General features: G+C 40.0%; 1 protein-coding gene across 1 annotated transcript; it reads left to right on the top strand.

Moving 5' to 3' along the window:
• The first annotated feature begins 314 nt into the window (after window positions 1-314).
• On the top strand, window positions 315-22038 carry LOC108665952 (zinc finger X-chromosomal protein-like). Its single transcript, XM_047882978.1, has 9 exons — window positions 315-518; window positions 791-903; window positions 1159-1269; window positions 12680-12863; window positions 13127-13248; window positions 14099-14233; window positions 15458-16085; window positions 20798-20850; window positions 21553-22038. The coding sequence occupies exons 1-9, from the start codon at window positions 380-382 to the stop codon at window positions 22036-22038; spliced, it is 1971 nt and encodes a 656-aa protein (XP_047738934.1). The 5' UTR covers window positions 315-379.
• Window positions 22039-23429: the final 1391 nt, after the last annotated feature.

Here is a 23429-nt window from a genome sequence, read left to right as displayed (position 1 = left end):
CTCAATATATTTTCAGTTCTTATGTTCTTATCAAACTAATCTCCACATGAGAAAATTTTTACTGTGGGCACTTTATTTGGGAGTACCTACAGAATATCCTGGTTGCATTAAAATAGAAACAATTGATCTGCAATCTGGTAATATGATAGAAATTCCAGCAAATTAGGGCCATCATATAACTTTTTAAAATTTGAATTTATTATATAAAAATTTAATAATTAGTTGGAGTACCACAAACAGAAATGTATTTTTCTTTGATACTCAATAGTAGTTTGTACTACTAAGGTTCATGTATTTGATTGTGTGCAGCTACTACTTGCTTTGATTACAGATCTAATATTTTTTATTGAAAGTTTGTTCATGAAGCACACAAAATCTAATGGATATTCTAATGCATGATATGAAAAAGTGCCGTGTTGTGATGCACAAACTGCCTGATGATGCAGTCAAGAGGGGCTGGTGGTCTGGACTGAACCTTCCTCAAGTACCTGTTGCTGTTTGCCAAGTTGAGTCTAATGGTAAGCTGTACATTTACAGATGCATCAGTTACTCACAATAATGTTTCAAATACTGAAATAATATGATGATTCAGCTGTCAGTTACATTAGTGTGAATGTCACTCTGAATTAAGCATAGTTACTGTAATTATTTATAGGCTCCATATATTGGATATATATTTTTATAGAGGATATACAGATATCTTTATCATATATATCTTTAACATTTTATTATGTTATATATATATCGTTCACATTCATTTATCAGGTAATATAATTCAAATTATTTACAGCCACAAATGCCAGTGGCTCATCTATGCTACCAGATATGGTTGCAGCTAACATCAAGCTTGAGCCTGTAGATGAAGATGTGAAGGATGAACCTGTTAAAATTGATGAAAATCAGGTAAACTTGGACTATTAATTTCTCCCCCCCTCTGATTTAATTCAATTGCAGTTGAAGAAGTTCCATAGCTTTAAAAGCTGCACTCCTGCAGTGTAAAATATTCAGGCAAAACTATATATCTGCATTCAGTAGAGTACAATCGTATGTTTATTATTATCCTTGCAATTATCTTACTTGAATTTATGATATGATAATGAATTCTAATATTATTGGGTTTATGTTTCAATTTGTTGATGAAGTCATTGTTCATGACAGCAAACTCCTTCTCCTTCATCTTGTGTGCCATGCAAGGAGGAAGCTCAAGTTGAGGCTTGGGACGCCCACCAACGTTCCTCACAGGATGTCACCGCTATGCCTGGCGAGCAGGTTGGTGGTTTGGGGGTTAGAATGATTTGATCAGTCTAAATTGAAGTGATACTTTGTCAACATGATATATGGGAAATAGATTATTCCATGTTATTTTGAATAACTGTTAAATGCAACTGTTTAAAATTGTAGAAATGTGTTAGAAATAGAACTTCAGAGAATTATTTTTTTGTTAATAATCTATTTTCTTATGCTGATGGTCATGAATAAATGAGAAATTTTGCCAGTGGTTTTTCAGAGATTGCTGGCCTCTTTATCTTTTTCTCAAGTCACATTATTACTTGGAAATACTTTTTTGTGATTAAGATTTTATAAAGTATATATATATATATTTTTTCTTCCTTGGAGGATCCTAGTTATGTTGAAACACTAGAGTTTTTCTTGTAAAATCTAAGTCAAATAAAAAATCCTACATTTATGCCAACATCAAAAATCTCCATGTATGTATAAAAGTTTATATGCTTGAAGTCAACCTATGGAACTTAGCATCCCTACAAAAATCAAGAAATACCTAGGCTTCTACTGCAGAGATGTTACGCAATGCTTGGAACTATTCTGGGTCTGCTTTGTTACCAGATCGAAATCAGCTTCTGATCTGAATCTATTTTCTGATTATTAAGAGGCACAAGTGTATAACATTGGTTGTCAGGAGCTTGCACAGTATGGACATATAACATTTGATTTATGTGCCTTTCAAATACTAGGCAGCACCTGTTGCAGGGTTGGATCCACATCAAAATTTTGTTAGGTATTTTATAGGTTATCTTAATCTGACTACCATTCTCACCAGAATCATGTATGAAAACTTGTGTGGTCATCTGCTTAATGGAATATATTTCATGGAAGCTGTACTTATACTGTAGAACTGAATTGTTGAGCCATGGCCATTACACGCAGTACTGGTGCTGCATAACTGAAGTGATGAGTCATGGCCTTGTAATCAGTCTGCTTGGTACATGCACTGCAAGTACCCTGTTGCAGGGTACTTGCACTTGAGCAGTGAGCCAAGACTTCATGATCAGTCTGCTCAGTATATACTTGCTATTAAGGACTTTTTATCAAGCCAATTATTACCTGGTACCATGCAGGCATGATGAGCTTAGAGTGTTGGATGCAGTACACAGGCTGATATTTAGTGTTTATGTTGTAATTCAGCATATTTGAGGATATTATAATTTTGATTATGATTGGTAATAATCAGTGAAAACTCTTGAAAATCAGCAAAATATATTTTATTATAGTAGTGTAGGTCAACCTTTAGTGGCAATTACAGCAACTATTCTCCAAGGTATTGATTCATACCTATTTCTAATTACTGATATGTGACAAGCCTTTGAATGAGCACCAACAATTTGGCTTCTTCAAAAGTTGGAATGGCTTGGAGTTTTTATTAGGTTACAGACACAAAAATTTTCTAAAAATGTCTAAAAAATAATAACATATCAATTAGCAGCAATACTAAACAATGAATCATTGATATGACTGTTTTTGTTCATAACATTTTCAAACATTATAATTTCAAAATGTTGGGTATTTTCCTTATTTTTACCAACATCTCTGAGTTTTGCTCTATCCGTGACACACTGCATGACTGCCATGTTCACACTATACACCTTTAACACTCAATACACAGCATCAGCATGACTACCATGTTCACACTATACACCTGCAACCCTAAATACACAGCATGACTACCATGTTCACACTATATATCTGCAACACTCAATACACAGAATGGCTACCATGTTCACACTGTTACCGGTGTCTCAATGCGGGTGAGACGAACTCATCGCCTACTTTATCTGACTGATTGGTAACAAAGAATGAACTAAACTAATATGATGACTAAATTTGGAAAAGTAAAGTAAAACGCAAATACTGTTTCTAATAACTATTTGGATCTCATGCAGTAAGAGTGACAGGAAAATGACAGGATGAAAGAAAATGTGTAAAAATGATTAACTGAAGCTGAACTAAAGATGACACCAAGAAAATGCACTTGGACCAATGAGTAAGATGCACACCAATAACTGCTTCCAATGCAAGCCAGTTAGGAGGTTTATAGGGTGCTTTGGAGCAAATCACTCAAGAGGTTAGGAACTAGGGAGCGTGGGACAGCAATTTATACTGCACCACACTTTAGAATAGTTTTTGGCATAAATTTAGGTAATCAATTACTGATCTAAACCTGACCTGAAAAGAATGAGAATTATTTTAGTTGAATTAACATATAAGAGGAACAAGAGGGTGTGCTGCAAAGTAGCCTAAACCACCCCCGCCAACATGCCCCCCCACCAGCACATCCCTTGTGCCGATGATGCTTACTAAGGACATTTTATTAAGCGCATTACAAAATTTTACAGTTAAAACAACTATCTGAACATCAAAAATTACTTTGTCACCCTGCTGAGATCCCATACTCTAACAAGGATAATTTATTGCACTTTCTTAACATCTACAATTAAAATCCAATTCTGCTCAGCAGACAGTATATTTTTCTACCACATACATTTTAGAAACTCATTAATTACAAACATTAATAACTTATTCTAGTGATTAAAATTACAACAACACATGTGAAAAAATTTTCACCATCCCCACACCATGTCAAAAATAGTAATAAAGCTAGAACTTATATGTTAATCACAAGTAATTTTCAAAAGTTTAAACTGCCGTGACATCACTGTTGCAATGCACACACTTGAAAATATTTGCTTTGGCAATACTGCAAAATCCAAATGCAGGAGCAATGACAAATAAAACATTGTTTAAATCAAATGCCACAATTCGCAACAACAAATGGCCTATGAACCACACCTCTGTCTATTACACTTTTGTTCAAGAGTGACAAGCTGAACATTGGGAAGATCCTGGACTGAGCCCTTGGATCTTGTGTGTCTTTCAGTTGCTTGACTTGTACTATCTGGCTCACCAGACCGTTTTGTCATCTTTTTCAAAGGAGACACTCTGGCAGAAGGTAATTGGTCTTGTGTGAATCCAGTGAAATGTGAATCTGGCTCTTTATCATCAGAGTCATCCAACTCCTCAGACTCGAGGACAGCAGCTGGGGTTTCACACGAGACATTCTGTTCAGCTCCTTCAGTTTCTTGGAACTTCCCGTCAGCCAATGCAAGTTCTGGATCAATGTCTTCATGTGACTGATCCCCCACAAGCAAGGACTTCAGTGATGCAAGGCTAAATTCGCTATCATCATCATCCCAATCCATTGTGAGCTTATACAACTGTTGCAATCTTGTTATGCCCTCTGTGGCCTCATCATTAGCTTCAGCCACTACCTGTACTCCACCAATACAATTGTGAGCGTCTGTAGCACTGTCAACCACTTGTTCCTGCTCAATATAGTAACAAGCATTTACAGCTGCAATAACCACCTGTTCTGGTACAGTGCAAACATGAGCATCATGAATTTCAACACTGCAAACCGATTCAGCCTCAACTGCTGCTTCAAAATGACAACCTCTACAGAGCCCATGTACTTCAGATCTCAATGAAGATGACTGCAATGACCGATCCAATAACTTTGAGTTAGCAGCATCAGCCGACCACATTTTTGGCTGAGAACTGGCCAAAGAATTACCAAAACCAGAAAAGAGCAAACTTGAATCATCATCTGAACCAAAAACGTTAATGCTGTCAGGATCTGAACTTGTCACTTAGGCCTATAGAACTTTCAGAATCCACAGAAGAGTGACTAACACTAGTCAATGGCTCTGTACTCTCAACCTCTCCAATATCATGCATTCTTGACCCACTCATGATATCGTCACCTCTCTTATCTCACTGCCAAAACAAATGAATGAGCTCTAACATGCTCACCACCATTCTGGTCCACCAACTCATAGGTGACTCCATTTTCATTGGCAACATTGACCTTGAAAGGCCCTCTGAAAGTTGGACTTAATTTATTAGTGCTAAGAAAACCCTTATGTTGACACTTCATGAGCACCAACTGTCCCACACTAAATTTAACAAATTTGGGATGGCCATGTTGCTAGTGTTCAGCCAGAGTCTTTTGGAGAGGTCTGTCACAATTAGTATTATGGGAACATGTGAGCAAAAAGTTAGATGGAGACATCTGTAATGCTGAATGCAAAGTATGATTATAAACGATTAGTGCTTTTGGTAATACCACATCCCATGGCACCTCATCACTGACCAGGCTACGCAGAAAGTTTTTGATAGTTTGATTTATACACTCTATAGTTCAATTGCTTGTTGGACAATAGGGAGTGGTAAGCTTATGATTAACATGAGATTGCATCAAAAATGCAAAAAATTTGGTACATGTAAATTCAGGTCCATTATTGGTAAGAATATTAGTTGGGATCCAAATAAGTGAGGGAAAAATCTGATCATGGAATGCCTTCACAATGGTCTCACTCATTTTATTCTTTTTTGGAACTGCTGTAATCCACTTAGAATAGTGATCCACTAAAACCAGACAACCAACAAATCCTCTGGGAGACCTGGGCAATTGAATTAAATTAGCAGCCACCAATTCGAATGGGTAACTGGGACACATCTTTAAAGTTGGTGGTATCAAAGTGGTAAAATATTCCTCCAAAATCTGACAACTGTGACATGTGCTACACACATCCTATGCCACACGATACCTAGATGGGTGCCATACAAGTTCAAAAATAAGATCCAACAATTTGTCTTGACCTATGTGAGCCAGATTGAAGTGCAGCAAGACACAAACATCAACTAAACTCTCAAAAGGAATGACCACAGTTGGACTAGTATCACCATAAAATATCAAGCCACTTTGAATTGATAATTTTGCTGAATGGTGAGCAAAGGCTTTGATCTTTTTCGGCCACACTTGAGTTGGCACTTGCTTTTTGAGCTCTTTGTACAGACGTTTCAATTCAGGACAATGAGATTGCAATACTCAAATAGTGTCAAGATCTGACAACATAGACAAACCTGTCACTGTAGGAAATTACCTTGCGTCTTAAAACGCAAATCCCGAGTATTTTGCTTCCAATGCGGCTCAGAAGATCCAGCGCTAACCAAGAACAGGCAAGGACCCACAATGCCCCGCCAGCTTACAGGAGTCAACCGGGAAATGATCTCACCATCCTGCTTAAAAGTAAGGGCATTCAAATCAATGGATAAATTTTAATGAGACATGAAGTCTAGCCCTAATAAAAAACTGAGGAAAAATGTTATCATCTACAACAGCAAATTTGAGAATTTCAGGCATTTCCAGTGTACCAATAACCAGAGACAATTGCACTTTTTGCATGATGGTGATGTGTTTCCCTGAAAATCAATTATATCACAGAGTTTATCTTCCTGGACACAAAAGTTGATACCATCACTATGAGCCACACTTAGAACTGAAGATGAAACTAGGCTAACCTCAGCCCCACTATCCAAAACTGCACACAGGTCAAAAGATCCCATGCTGACCTCACCTGAGGCAATGAGCCAACTGAATGACTACAGGTCCAGTGATCTTGGTCTATAGTTAGCAAGGTCATCAACAACTCTTGCTCCTGCTCATCTTCTGACTCACTTTCTGAGTGATTCCTGACACTGGCTACTCTCTCCTCCGGAATGGTATTAATCACACAATGGTCTAATTCAGGTTTGACATATGACCTAATTTCAATAAGGTGATTGAAATGAATCCCACTGATGCATTGCAAATAGACAATGGATGCATATTCTTCTAATTAATAGATTACTGGTTGATCATTCCAAAAATACACATAAATAACAAATTTGAACAGCCTACTAACAGCTATGAGTAGGTCCAATGATGTAATTGACCAACATGTCGCATCAGAGGCAGTTGTTTTCGTGAATTTCGGTCAAAATTTAATTTATATCTCGCACAATAATCTAACAATTCATCAACAACCAGTTCTCTAAGTTCAACATCAGATAATGGTAATCTGCTGCTTGTTTTAACTCATGACAGTGCTTGCAGCAAACTTACAAAAAGTGAATCACCCCCTCCTGCAACTTGTGGACCATCTTGGACAAGCCCTTGAGGTAATGAACCTACAGTTCCCTCTGCATGGGGAGGTGGGGACCCAACACGTGACAGAGTATCTGCTGCAGAGTTAAGATGTCCAAGCACATGGACAATATCAAAAATAAAGTTAGACAATTCTTCCACTGTTCATGCCAAACGTGTGCAAACAATTTTCATATTGGGTAAATGAACAAGTGGCTGATGGTCAGTATATACAATGAACGAGATACCATACAAAAACGGTCTAAATGTTTTTACTCCCCACCTCAAGGCTGTTAGCTCACGCTCTAAAGTGGAATAATTCAACTGGGTTGGACTAAACGTCATCGATGCAAAACCAATCACATGATGAGACTCCCCTTGTACCTGTGTCAGGTAAGCCCCATAAGCAGCTGTCAGGTAAGCCCCATAAGCAGGGTGGATGCACCATAAGCAGAGGCATCCACCCAGAGCTCCAGCTTTTTGACTCCCTCACCATAATCAGGGTATGCCAATTCTAAATCATTTTTCATCTCAGCCTTAAGCAAATCAAATGAATTTATCATTTCTGGGGTCCATTCAAGAGTTTTAGATCGTTTACCACCTGTCATACAAGATAATGGTTTTTGAATCTCAGATCAGTTTGGCAGGTATTTATGTTGAAAGTTAGTAAAACCCAAAAATTCCCTTAATTCTTCCTACATTTTCAGGACGAGGGAAATTAGCTACTTTCTCAAGATAAGCAGGGGTCTTCCTGATGCCTGATCAACTGACTACATGACCAAGGTATTCAACTTGGACTGAAACCAATCACACTTTTATGACTTAACTTTAACGTCATAAGAAAGTAATGTCTGCAAAACCTTGGCTACCAGTTTAAGATGTTCTTGAAAAGTTGAACCCATAAATAAAATGTCATCTATATACACAATAACCTTATTGGATTGAAAAGAACTCAAGACTGCCTGAATCTCTCGCTGGAACGCAGCTGGCGCATCACGAAGACCAAAACTCAACTGCTTGAACTGTCAGTGGTTCCGTGGGGTGCTAAAAGCTGTTGGGGCTAGTTCACTCTTCAATTGATATCTGGTAATAACAACGTACTAGATCTAACTGTGTGAAGTAATTTGTGCCATGCAACCCATAAATAGAGTGAGCTAAATTTGGAACCGGAAATTTATCAGGAAAGGTAATGCGATTGAGCTGCCGGTAGTCAATGCACATCCTAATTGAGCCATCTTTCTCTCTAATAGGCACTAGTGGTGATGACCAAAGGGAACTCATTGGTAGCCTCCAAGAAGGGCTGCCTTAACTGGATGGCACATTGTTTCTTGTCATTAGGATATGTAAGCTTGAATAATTCAATTAGTCGCACTCCAAAAATATCGTGAGGCTCATTAGGCTTCGGGGAGGCAACCGGCAACTCTACGCCAGTGCCGTCTTCCCTTAAGGTGCTGTTTCTTTTAATAGGCAAGCAATTCCTCTTTCATCTTCTCATACTTTAATCTTCGGCCACCTCTTACACAAAAAACAGTCAATAGATCACCATCAAGGAAGTCAGCTAGCTTCTGAGATTTATCATACGAGTTGCCCTTAAACTTCTTATCAAAGTAGTTCTCAAATGTGACTAAATATTCCTTGAGGCTAACTGTATCACTCATGCTGAATTTCGTTGGCTCTACTACTTCACGGTGGTCCAAATACCTGTTATGCATGCACCGTTCACCATGGTACCTTGGTGTCGATTCATTGCATGATGTATCAGCAGATGAGGAAGCCACACTAACACCATGAGTACTATCAGAGGAGGCTTCAGAACATGAAATGATAATTTCTTCTATTCTAACAAATTTCTTAGAATTTGGTCTCTTCTTCTTATTTGAGGTCTTTCTCTTTCTTGGAGTAGAATTGCTAGAGCAACTAACAGCGCTCTGCACTTTTGTTGCTTGGATTGTCTAACCAGCTCCAACAGCTGATGAGGCTCTGGGTAGTTCTCCATAGTCACTTGATTCAATGTGCGTGCAGCGCAAGTCTGCACTGACATTGTCCCAGTAGCGATCTGTTGCAAGCAACTGTAAGGTAGTATACCATTCATTGTAGGATAGGCACTTCCCAGCATTATCATAGCTTGTCAATAAAAGTAAATCTTACTTGTCAATTAGTTTGTGTAGATGGTAAGAAGCAGCTTCACTTCTTGCATGAGATGCTCCGAACCCACTGCCAACCCAACCTGGAAACAAGATCCATCTTAGCTCATCCAAGATGGGTAGTAAATTAGGGTTAACATTGCAACCAAAATATCTGTTGATAAGGTCAGCTCTCACTTGAGGGTGGGCAAATTGGACAAGAAGTGACTGGAAGTTCAGAGCCTCAATAAGAACTGGATTGGACTCGGGAGAATTGTCACCAGGCTGAATTTTCTCTGCTTGCAGAGGTAATGCATCTGCTGCTGAATTATTAGTCACTGATGCCTCAACAGACTGCACCACTTCAGAATCAGGATTGAATGCACTTGTCTGCACAACTTCACTAGGCTGCCCACGCTCCCCAACTGATGACCTCAGACTAGTTCCAGAATGCAGCATAATTATGATGTCAAAAATGTTAGGTGTCTACTATGGTGTGAGATAGAAGAATGTATGTATGAGATCCCGTCAGATGCCAATATGTTACCGGTGTCTCAATGCTGGTGAGTCGAACTCGCCGCCTACTTTATCTGACTGGTTAGTAACAAAGAATGAACTTGACTAATATGATGACTAAATTTGGAAAAGGAAAAGAAATGCAAATACTGGTTTTAATAACTATTGGGGTCTCATACAGTTAGAGTGACAGGAAAATGATAGAATGAATCAAAGGGAATGTGTAAAAATGATTAATTTTAGCTGAACTAAATATGACTCCAAGTAAAAATGCACACAGACCAATGAGTAAAGTGCACACCAATAAATGCTTCCAATATCCCGTTAGTTAGAAGGTTATAGGGAGCGTTCAAGCAAATCTCACTCAAATGGTTAGGGACTAGGGAGTGTGGAACAGCAATTAATTCAGCACCACAATTTAGAATAGGTTTTGATACAAATTTAGATAATCAGTTACTGATCTAGCCCTGACCTGAAAAGAATGAGAATGATTACAGTTGAATCAATAAAATAGTTAAACACTTCAATAGAAAACACACAGTAACACACATAAGAGGGGAAAAAGGGGACACTAATAAGAGGGACAAGAGGGTGTGCTGCAAAGTAGCCTAAACCATCCCTGCCAACAATATCTTTCCCTGATGGTAGTAATTAAGATGTTTAAGGTGATAATGATTTAGGAGATAATAGGGAGTAGTCACTCAAGATGTAAAGGTTTGATTGGAGTTAATAATTAAAGTTTGGAGTTTGAGTTAATAATTAAATAATTAGTCATGTTAATTAATGCCAAACGTCTTCCTCTATTAATGCATTTTGTTGTTAGATGTTATAGAGAGGGTGCAAGTTGGGCTGGATGGTGCTTGGGTGATCACCAGTGGGATTGGGTTGACTTGTCTAAATGGGGGTGGGCATGTTGACTGACGTGTGTTTATTTCTTGGTGTTGTAGGCACCTACATCTTGAAAATGGGTTGATGGGTGTCAGAGAGATAAGAGGTGCAAGTTGGTTGTTTGGGTTTGTTGATGTGAATAGTTGAGGGCTGTGACTAGGTTGAGTGCAGCTCACCATCAGCCCCCATGGTCAAAAGATGGTGTGCATCGCACAAATGCTCTCCTTGCCTCCCGATTGGTTGCAGTCTCTGCTTTTTTTTCTTGCACAGCAAGAGATGGGCAAGTATTTTAGAGTTTAGAGCATTTGATCCTCAAGTGCCTTTGCAACACACTGCAACATTTACACTACACAGGCATTGTAGATTCACTGTCTTGTGCATTAATTTTTTGTCATTCTTTTCATTGGTGCAGATTGAGTTTTGTTTTTACTAGAGGCAATTGAATAATTGAGTTGGGAAATAGTACTCATCAGAAAGTTACTTAGATCAATTTAATTAGCTCAGAGGTTTCTGTGCATATGTGGCAAAATTATCAATCTCATGACTTTCTACAAGCAAATTACAAACATTACAAAAAGAGATAACAGGTCAGACTTGACATAAATTTCAACGCCTACACCACTGTATTATACTGGTTAATTGAGTTGAATTTGATCAGCTAAAGCTTTCAGGCTTTCATGCAGGTGGCTCGGAATTATTTCAGTAAAAGCTGTTTTGCATTTGTCCTCATGCTTTCAATTGCTTGCTTTACTTTATTTTTGCTTTTTCAGGTTCAGTCTCTTTTGAACTATTGTTGAAGAAAGAGGGGTTCCATTACCTTCACTGCATTTTCAGTATCTGCTTATAATCCCAGTCAAGTCATATGGCTGGAAATTCAGAGTGGGCTGATCTCATGCTGATTTCAATGCCACTAACTTCGCCACAGCTACAGCACTTATATTGTGGGCCTGGCTTTATATTTGGGGAGTGGTGACTCTGAAAAAGACATTCAGTAGTCAGGCCTTTATACTGGGTAGATGCATCACATATTCGTAACTGTTGATCCTAGGAGGAGCGCAGAAAATGGAGTCAGGAGTGATATGCAATATTAGAGCAGAGGTTAGAGGGCGGACTGGGCGGCATTAGTATTTTCTCACTAATTAATGAAATCTTATGGCTGAAGGCATCAAATTTTCATTACATTTGGAATCTGGCAGCGAAAACATGCTTTTTTGTTGACAATTAGATGGGATGTAATTCATGTAGTGGGAACCTTGTGGCTCTGATAATAGTGGGAAAGCTCAGGTCTTGGCTTGAAAAGTAGATATATTCCTTGCCTGCTGCCCTGCTAGAGGGGTGGGAAAGTTTATGTTAAGGGCAAGATATAAAAGATAAATATTTTAAGTTCAGGAGGAAAGTTTCTGGTCTATTGCTGGCTTGCTTATGTGTCTGACTTATTGCACTGTAGTTTTTGAAATTAGTATATTGGCTATATATTGAGAGCTCCCTGGCTATACATAATTATTTGTTTATTTTCTTTACTATTATTCTTATTTTATTATCGTTGCCTTCAAAAGAAACGATTCATTTATTAACAATACTGAGTCATAATGGCACAACTATTTAAACAAATTTCACTTCAATGTATTATCCCGAATTTCATCTGCAGTGATATCATCATCAACATGTATGCATCAATAATCTTTGATGCGGCAAAAAAATAATTACATGCCGTTGTAGCAGTTTTAGCTTGAATTATTTTTGTTTTGTGACATATGTTTAAATTAAACCTTTTGTTTGAGATTGTACTGTACTTTGTAGAATTCCCTATAGTGTTTACCCATCATTGCTGCCAACATTATAGACTAGAAACTTCAACCTCAATGATTTTCAATTCTTGTCGCATGTGAAGATGGCATCCAGTACCAAAGAATGCAGGGATATGCTGCACCAACTCTCAGCTGGTGCAGTCTGCAGTGGCAGACGTCCTGAGCCAAGCCTCTCTCAAGCATCTCCTGTTGCAGTCTGCAGTGACAGATGCCCTGAGCCAAGCCTCATTTTAGCATCTCCTGGTGCTGGCAAAGTCAAGTCTGAAGGTAAGCCAAATTCCATGTGCCTCATCAATTTGAACATCAGAGGAAAAATTGAGTTTAAGTACTAAGTTTCTTAAGAATTTAACTATGATATCTGATACAATAGTGGGATAATATAACATCTCCCGAGTCACTCATCGGTGTGTTATGAAATTTTTTGTGTAAAGCTCACACGACTACTTAGTTTCATGAATATTTTATGTATTTACTGTTAAATGTCTTGCTCCCCTTTATAATAGAAGGCTATCAATGGACTTATTTTCTAGCCTTGGAAATGATTGACCCTTCTCCAGTCATCAAAGTTTCTGCTATCTCCATCAAAAAAGAGCTTGATGATGAAACTGAGGCCATATCCATCAAAGAAGAGCCCTTCTTGTATGGATATGAGGTAAATTAAGCTAATATGTTAATGGATATTTTGTAAAGCATTTGAAATGGCAGCATTGCCACCATAGATCTTCATGAAAAATTATCTGAGTGCTATTTCCATATTTCAAATCTATTAGCATCTACAAGTTAGGCTTCAAGTGATAAACCTTTTTCATTATTATGTTTTCCTCGTTAAAGAATTATTACTAGGGATTAGGCACATGTGTCTCAATTTAGTAATTGGCAGGATATTATGAGAAATATGGTTAAGAAATACCTACATTATATTTGCTGTCCTAAATACAAACTCACAAATTTTTACCATTGTTGCATTTAGCCAAATAAAAATGAAACGTAATGACCTTTATTGGCAAAATTACACTCAGAACTGTCATAACTTTTCTTCATTAAATGGTTCTTCTCTGTTTGTCAATGAATAAATGAAAATTAGTAAAAAATTGCAAGGAAAAGTTATGGAGGACAAGCCACCACATAATTTTCCTGGCATGTCAATATTATTTTCCACTCAAGTGATGAGACTACGGTATGCAATACAGTACAATCTATCACGTTTATAAATGTCAATTTTGGTGCAACAGAAGCCAAAAATGTGCACTTGCTTTTGCAATTGCCACTTGAACTTATTTATTCATTCTAAATTTTGAAATGGTAGAGTGAAATGTTTTTACTTGTGAAGCATTGATTGGATAAAATATTTCATAGACAGAAATTTGCGATTCTACCATTCAATAGCTTTTGAGAAGTAGGAACTTACACAGAATTTTATTCAGATTTCTATACTTTATCCTTCTTCATAAATTGCACACATCACTGCCAGCAACATGACATCGTCCTCCACTTCTCCGCAGGCTTGCCCAACTGAACAGCTCAGCCATGCACCTGCATCCTCCTCTTGTTTGCCATGCAAGACGGAAGTTCAAGTTGAGGATCATGGCAACCACACAAGCTCATCACAGAACATTTCTGCCCTGTTGGTCAATCAGGTATATTCACTAAGCCTAATTTTTATGATTTTTTTAAGATTAAATTTTACTAAGCGCTAATTTTTACGATTCAAGATTTTCCCAACTCTTTGAAATTTGGTCAATCAGGTATATTCTCTAAGCCTAATTTTTATGATTTTTTTAAGATTAATTTTTGCTAAGCGCTAATTTTTATGATTCAAGATTTTTCCCAACTCTTTGAAATTGCCAATCTTTTGTTTTATTGTTGGTATTTAGTTATAAAGTGAGCAAGTGGAACTGTAAAGATTCGAACAAATGCACTTTTTCTCAAAATAATAATTTTGCATATGAAATCTAATGATATTCAATCTGCAAAAATTGATGGTATTACTTTTGGTTTCCCCTAAGTACGGATTCCATCCTTGAACTAGACATCTAGTTCAAGCAGTGTAGGAAATTGTAGGAAGGAACCTTGAGCTTATTACATTAAACAGAATTTCCCCACTCTTCTTATGCTTCTGGGATCACATCTAAGGAATCTTGGAAAAATCTACATTATATGGAAAGGACCTGTTCAAGATGAATTTCTTTGTGTTCCAACAGTACTTCTTTCATCTTGAAGTTGTCAATGGTCTGTTTTGGTGAACATATTGTGTGCAGACACAGCGAGTCAAGCCCTGCTACATGTGACAGTAGGCTGTTTGAATAAATAAACAAAATTATCAGTAAAATATTGAGCATTAGAAGAGTGAAACTCAATTGCAAAAAATGAATATTTTATTCAGCTCAGTAATTCTGAGAATATTGTTATAATTCTGAGAATATTGTTATAATTCTGAGAATATTGTGGGTACTGCCTTGCTGCAAAAGTGTCCCAACACACTAGCCAACCCACAGCTCTATTGGAAATTGGCTTCCGAATTTAAAAGTTAATGTATCTGAAATCAAATTTTTAAATTTACATGAGTAATAATTTTCAATTCAGTTTTGGTTTCATTCATGCTTAAGGTTGAAATCTCAAATCAACGGCTCACATTGAGACCAAGTAATTGTAACTCGCTTATTTGCACAAGACAGGATTTAATGCTGCGAGGTCCTTGCATGAACCAGAATAGACTGGTAAATTTCAATTCTCTCTTCATATATGTCAAAATTTTGATTTTAGTTTGAGACAACTAAAAGATTCTATGAAGAATCAAAGCTGCTGGATGGATATGGCTGTTGATAATAATGTTAATTTTTTTACTTTGTTTTTATAACTAGTGCAAAGCTGGTGGGTCAGCATCAGCATCAGGAGACGCTGCTGACGACGCTGGCGTCTCTGGGGCGTCCAACTCCAGGGAAGGCATGAGCCTTAGTTGTTCCCAGCGTGGATTGGTGCCTGCAAGTGCAGGTCAACAGCAGCTGCACATTCATCAAGAACATCTTGCTTCAGGACCCCATCGTTGCTCTGACTGCGACAACACCTCTAGTTCAGGGAGTGGACTGCAGCAGAAAATTAATGCTATACATTCGATAAAAGACTCGTTGCAGTGCCAAGACTGTGGTTATAAATGTACCTCAAAGAAATTAATGCAGAAGCATATAGCTTGCAAACACTTATGCAAAAGTCAACACCAGTGTCACTTCTGTTTAAATTTGTGTGACACAAAAGCTGAACTCAAACAACATATTCTCTTGAGGCATCCTCAGGGAAATTCACAGAAATTTTCTAATGGTAAATATGCTGATGGTTGTAAAAAAATCCTTCACAATCATTGCATTTCTAAACAGTCAACAATGAAGAAAATGGGCTACTCGGAGGGTGATTTTGCTTGCACTACAAAAGGAAGCTTGAAAAGGCATTTTCTTTATAAACATTCAACAGAAAAACATATTCAGTGTTCTGAGTGTGATTATGCTTGCACCACAAAAAGAAACTTGAAACGTCATTTTCTTCACAAGCATTCAACAGAAAAACTAATTCAGTGCTCTGAGTGTGATTATGCTTGTGTCACAAAAGGGAACTTGAAACAACATTTTCTTCACAAGCATTCAACAGAAAAACATTTTCAGTGCCCTGAGTGTGATTATGCTTGCACCACAAAAGGGAACTTGAAACTTCATTTTCTTCACAAGCATTCAACAGAGAAACCTATTCAGTGCTCTGAGTGTGATTATGCTTGTGTCACAAAAGGGAACTTGAAACAACATTTTCTTCACAAGCATTCAACAGAAAAACGAATTCAGTGCTCTGAGTGTGATTATGCTTGTGTCACAGAAGGCAAGTTAAAACGTCATTTTCTTAACAAGCATTCAACAGAAAGACCTTTTCAGTGCGCTGAGTGTGATTATGCTTGCACGACAAATGGGAACTTGAAACAACATTTTCTTCAAAAGCATTCAACAGAAAGACCTTTTCACTGCGCTGAGTGTGATTATGCTTGCACTGCAAAAAGGGACTTGAAACGTCATTTTCTTCACAAGCATTCAACAGACAAGCCAATTCAGTGCGCTGAGTGTGATTATGCTTGCGTCACAAAAGAGAGCTTGAAACAGCATTTTCTAAATAAGCATTCAATAAACAAATCAATTTAGTGTTTTGAGTGTGATTATGCTTGCACTGCTAGAAAGCACTTGAAAAAACATTTTTCCAGCAAACACTCATCAGAAAAATCCCCCCAAGTGGACTTGTATCAAAAATGCTTTTTTGAGAAGCTTCTGTTCTCCAGACAAATATTATTAAAATGATTAATTGAACCAAGTGTAAATGTGCATGCTGGGTGCGTACCGGTCATGGAAAACCTGGAAAGTCATGGAATTTGAGTTTTCATTTTGCAGGCCTGGAAAGTCATTGGATTTCATTTCAGGTCGTGGAAAGTCACGAAAAAAATGCGCTTTGATTTCCCTCATTAAGGTTGATGTTGGTTACATGGCCAGGACCGCGATAAAAAAACAGCTTACAGACAAGAAGGCAAGTGCACTGCAAGTTCTCACTTTCAAGACATGAACGCGGGACTTCATGCAGGCTGTAGTCCAAAAACTACTGGACAAGAGCCCTATCAGGTGTGGCCTTGGTAGGAACCTGAGATGGCCGGTGCCAAAAGTCATCATAAAGAAGGAGTGTAAGGAAGCCAACAAGACACAGTAGAACTGTCTCACTTTGCTTGTTGATGCCAAGAGATTCCCTAACACAGATGTGGATGGTGTTGTGCAATGAAATGTGCAACTTTAGAGATGAATCACAACATTGCAGTGAAATGAACGCACAGTTTTAAGCATTTTAAACTTCTGATCGACTGGACACTTTTTAGCATGCAATTCTATCAAAGAACACCTACAAGAAGCTGGAATGTAGTGCAGATGCTCATGCTCCTGTCTCATGGCCAAACCACGGTTGGAAGAGGGTTTTCGTTCAACATGGAAATCATGACGCACAACTTGAAAGAGCGAACGGTGGTTGCCCCGCGTGCTGTGGTTGATCATGTTGAACATGGTGGTAGCCTGTCAAGATGACCATCACCAAGAAGATGCTGCTTGCAGCTGGCAGTGCCAAAACAGCCTAAAATAATTATGTGGCAGAAGAGAAAGTAGAATGCGAAGGCCCAGAAAACCCAGGAGAGGAAGGCTTCGTTGGATGAGCTAGATGAACTGAAGAAGAAGAAAAGGCGCACGGAGGAGGGAATCGAGGCGCTTGGGCAAGCAGCAGATGAATATGCAGAAGCAATGGCGAGAAAGGGGGATTTGAAAATTATCGCGAAGTTCAACGCCATGAGGCGACTTTGAAAACAAAGCAACAGGAGCTAGACACTCTTGAACTGAACATTAAAGAAAAAGTTCATGAAATTGCTGCCAGTTAAATGTTAGGGTAGTTGTGTTGAATCGTGTTCTGTACTGTATTGACATAATCATGTACAATCTTGTGTGCATTACTCAATATTTGTTGTGATTTGACACCATTGAATTCATAATAATACCAGTGTGGGCTTGCTTTTCAGATTTGTGTCATTTTTGTTTCTCTGTGTCTGCCTGCTCTACGCATTTACACGTTTGCTATTTATCAACTGTAGGAGATGACAGAATATGCACAGTTAGTCCATCAGTCATGCTAAACCTGTCGTATACGAGTCTTGGAAAATTATATTGATGGTCATGGAAAGTCATGGAAAAGTCATGGATTTTTTTCTAAATGCCAGTACGTACCCTGTTATGGATTTCCGTTATTCTTATATGGAATTCAACATCAATCTCCCATTTGGGAGATTTTACTGAATAAAATTTGTTTGGTAAACCTTCTAATGTTTAAGTAATATTGCCGTAAGTTAAAAAATAAGAGATATATTTGTATAACTTTCTTATTTCCGGAAAGCCTTGTTCATGATTAAGGTTGAATTTGTGTTTTATTTGATGCTATGGGACAGATTCATTTATTTTGCATACTCAATGTTGCAACAAATGATAAACAAAACTGGGCGACACTTTCAGTCTCAGTGGCCGAGGTTGTGTCCAACATGTTTATTGGAACGGTAATTGAAAGTAAATGCTCTTTCTTCATAATGTTTTTCTTTCTTCCTGAAGGCAGTTATTATGATGCTCAAGATGATAATATGGAGTGGAGTCAATTAAGTCATAAATTCTGGATTTTTATTCCGTTCACTAATTGTAGTTGATACGTTTGTTGGCAGACTTGTGTGCGATTTATACACGGTGCGCTTCGTTAGTGCGTTAGTAGACGCGTCATCGGGGGTGGTGATTGGGGTGGGTGGGTTGAGAACTGTAAGTGGGTTGAGTGGTGCAATGGGCCGAGTGGTATAAATGGGTTACCTGGTATAAATGTGGTGGGTGGTTTTACTAATGTGAATTTGTTGACTGGGGTGAGTGGGTTTGTTTGCTGTGAACGGTTGAGTAACAAGAGAGAGTTGAGTTCAGTCCATCAGTGATAGGTCAGCCCCCGGGGGCAGAAGGAAGAGCGCGTCACATGGTTGCGAACCGGCCTACCCTCGCCACCCTATCGGTTGCAGTCTCTGTGCACGGTTTTTTACACGGTAAAAGACGAGCGAATATATTGGAGCATTTGATCCTTGAGCGCCTTTGCAACACGCTTTGGCGTTTACACTACACGAGCTTCGTAGTTTCACATTTTCACGCGTTAATTTTTTGTCATTCTTTATTTTTCAATTCATTGGGCTAAATTTTGTTTGTAGTAATGGTAATTGATTTTCGTATTAATAAGACATATTTGATGGGGTCGTTGAATAGTACACTAGGAAAATTTACTCAGATCAACTCAAAAAACAAAAACATTACAAAGTAGCGATAACAGGCCAGACTTGCCATAAATTCCAATGCCTATGCTACGCTATTATACAGGTTAATTGAGTCGGATTTGATCCGCAAAAATTTCCGGCATCGTGTACGCACTGCTAGGAATTGTTTTCAGTAGAAGCTGTGGATGACAGCCACCTATTTTTAGGCACAGTTCCTGTTTGGGCAAGGAGCTGCATAATGCATGGACGACAGAAGAGGAGAGCGAATCAAGGCGATGTCGAAAGAGGACGTTCCTGCAAACCCCTCTGTTTCCTTATATTTGTGAAAGTGATAAACGATCACTCAATGATCAATTCATCTGAGGGTCAAGATCTAATTGATCCTGGTGCTTCACCAAACGCATCAGAGCTGACAATGACCGATTCACAACTCAGACATTTCTGTGAAACTGAGATTATTGGCGGTAATGGCGGAAGAGATGCAACTCCTTTCTCGCCCCAAGATGGCAACTCACCAGAATCATCAGAATGTGGAGCGGCTCGTCGGAAGCGCAAGAGTGCGCCTGCTGCCATTGAAGAAAGGTCGGGAGATGCAAAGAAGCGGCCTAATACTGGAACAATTTCAGATTCCATAGTGAAATCTACTCCAAGGAATACCAATGTTGTTGGATCGCACTTGCCCACCTAAACTGATCAACAAGATTCCTGGGTGGTCCTCATCCGCCCAGCAGATGATGGCTCTAAACGAATGCTGACCTCACCTGAGCAGCTCAGCTCAGTACTGGAAGCTCCACCATTTTCAACCATGCGCGTGGAAGATATTCGAGTGAATCGCAGAAAAGGTTTGATTGTTGTCCAGCTATTTGATGGCAATGAAAAGGATATTGCTTTTCTTTTGCAAATGACTCAGCTTGGCCCATGGTCAGTTAGGTGCTTCCAACCTACAGTAATCAAGGGAAGTATTGTTATGGAGTCATCACTCCTGTTGATATTGAAGCTGACGTAAATGCTATGGATAGGAGAGTTCAGGTAGATGGCCCTAGTAAATTTTTGAAGATGGAAAGACTGAACAGGAACTTAGAATGCAAGCGTGTTCCTTCTACTTCAATTATAATCACTTTTGAAGGCAAGGAGCTTCCTTCAAAGATCAAAATTGGTTAAATCTCCTACTCCATACGAGCTTACTCTTTTCCACCGTTGCAGTGCTACAATTGCCAACGCTTTGGACACTCTGCTGATGGCTGCACTAGTCGAAGAAGATGCCTGGTTTGCTCATAAAATCACCATTACAAGGATTGTAACAGCAAGAACCCAAAATGTGCAAATTAAGGTGGTCCACATAAGGCCAATTGAGCAGATTGTGTGAGGGCCCCAGGGCATGCAGATAGAGCCAGACCAAGAAACGATGGGGTGAGTAACACTACTGTGAGTAGGAGAGGAAACCTAATGGTTGGAAATAATTTGCTGAAGTTTAATGACGAGAGGCGCCATGATTCATGAGTGCATAGCATGAGAGTGTCAGCTGATGTCTTTCATTGTTTGAATAGCCCAGTCCAGTGATTTTCTCCTGCTCCTCCGTTGTTTAGTGATGTGATCTCAGGTGGACTTCTTGTTGATGATCCTAATACGGCTAATAGTAACTCTAACCGCGCTTCCATTTCTTGTGTAACAGCAAATCAAGGGTTTCTTACTACACCGGTTGAATTTTTCTCTAGTCTAGTTGGTTGTCAGACAGATCTGTTTGCTCTTCCTTTGCATAAGGAATCTCCTGCCAAATCTCGTTCACTGATAAACTCTGCAGTCCAAAAGCACTTTAGGTTGACTTTACCTGCATCTTCTTTGAATTGTATAGTTCTTGGTAAATCATCTGTAGCTGTTTTGGATAATGTAGAGTCAGCACTTGGTGTAACAGTGACATCACCTAATCCTGATGCAGGTGTTTGTTCTGGTGATGAAGATCTCGGTTCATGTCTAGGTGTTGACAACTTTAAGTTGGTCTCTGATTCGGATATGTCTGGTGAGGATGGAGCGGGTAGCAAGGACAAGGAATGTTGCCGGCTGACTGGAAAGAAGCTCAAGTGACACCTATTTGGGTGGATCGCGCTGCGGCAGCCGGAGAGCAGCGGTTCGTCTCACTCACTAACCACAGTAGTCAAGAGGCAGATTCGAGCATTTATTGAATCTGACCATCTGGTGGCTCCGGAAGAAAGAGTGAGGCGGGAGTCGGGAAACGGAAATCAAGAGCTCGGAAGGCGAGTGGCCAGCAGACTGGCCGATGGTGACATAAGGGGAGCTGTGCGTATGCTGGCATCATCGGATGATATTGCCCCGAGGGACGATAGAACCCGAGAAGAGCTCCGGCAGAAGCATCCTCCGGCACCTGAGGACCTATCTCTCCCTGAACCTGCAGGAGAAGACTACCCACCTCCTTCTATCGTAGGGGAAGGGGATGTGAGGAAAGCCATCGCTTTCTTCAAGCCGGGTTCGGCGGGTGGCTCGGACGGGCTCCGCCCGGGTCATCTGGTGGCCCTGATTTCGCGGAAGGCGGGTGAGGCTTACCGGGTTCGTCAACCTGGTGATTGGAGGGCGGGTTCCTGAGTTTGCAAGACCGGTGTTCTATGGAGTGCGCCCTACGGAAAAAAGACGGGGGTATTCGCCCCGTAGCGGTTGGGAGCACCTTGCGTCGCTTGGCTACCAAGGTTGGAGCATGGCCATTGTCTCCGTTAATAGGGGAAGCACTTCAGCCGGTCCAATTGGGGTTCTCCACCAGGGGTGGGTGCGAGGCTGCTGCTCATGCAGCCCGTGCGTACCTTGGGCGTGCCTCGGGCCGGAGAGTGTTTTTCAAGGTTAACATGGCGAATGCATTCAACAGCCTGCGACGTGACGTGTTCCTGGCTGCTGCGCGGGCGAAAGCGCAGGGAATTTATAGAATGCTGTACCAAGCATATTCGGAACCGTCCCCTCTATTCTTTGGGGGGTAGAGATTGGTATCCGCGACCGGCATACAACATGGCGTTCCTTTTGGCCCTGCTTACGCCGGGTGAACACTGAGTTTAACGTTTGGTATTTGGATGATGGATCTTTGGGCGATAAACCAGAGACAGTTCTCCAGGCAGTACAAAAACTCGTTGAGGACTTTAGAGCCGTAGGGCTGGAGGTAAACCAGGGGAAGTGTGAACTGATCATACTGAACCATTCAAGAGAGGAAGAACTCGAAGCTGAGGAGATGTTTCGGGGGGTGTTGCCAACACTAAAAGTTGTTCCCGCCCATAAGTCACTTCTACTGGGTGCCCCACTCCACGAGGGGGGCGTCTCCGCCGTTATCCGGGAGAAGCGGGTGGGCTTGGAGAGGATGGTGGAGCGTTTAAAATTAATTGATAGTCATCAAGCATTTACGCTTTTAAAGAATTGATTCGCTCTACCTAAACTCCAATACGTCCTACGTGCGTCTCCTGCATATACGCGGGTAGGTGATTTGGAGCGGTTCGATGAGGTGTTGGTTTCTGCCCTCTCGACCATCACCAATGTCAGCTTCGAGCGCGAATCTCTTGAACAAGCTGTGTTACCGGTCCGGCTGGGAGGTCTGGGTATCCGTATGTCTAAGGACATCGCGCTCCCTGCATTCATATCGTCACTCCACTCCGTCCGTGTTGGAGTGGACAGAGGGGATGGTAAGAGACCAGATGGCTTAACGGTTTTCCCATTTTCTAATGGGAGGTGTTTGTGCTGGGATGCAACCTGCGTCGACACTTTTGCTGAGTCTCACGTCAATAATTCGGCTATTTCTGCTGGGTTCGCGGCTCGTGCGGCGGAGGATAGCATGAGACGTAAATACGCGGCGTTGGCAGCTCGGTATCGTTTCGAGCCAGTCGCATTAGAAACGACGGGCATATATGGTGAAACGACTGGTCCTTTAATATCACAGATTGGCCGTCGCATTACGAAATTGTCCGGCGAACGTAGAGAGACTCTATGGTTGGAGCAAAGGC

Source organism: Hyalella azteca, unplaced genomic scaffold (genome assembly GCF_000764305.2).
Source record: "Hyalella azteca isolate HAZT.00-mixed unplaced genomic scaffold, Hazt_2.0.2 contig11718, whole genome shotgun sequence".
Lineage (NCBI taxonomy): Eukaryota > Metazoa > Arthropoda > Malacostraca > Amphipoda > Hyalellidae > Hyalella > Hyalella azteca.
This window is presented reverse-complemented; position numbering and strand designations above follow the sequence as displayed.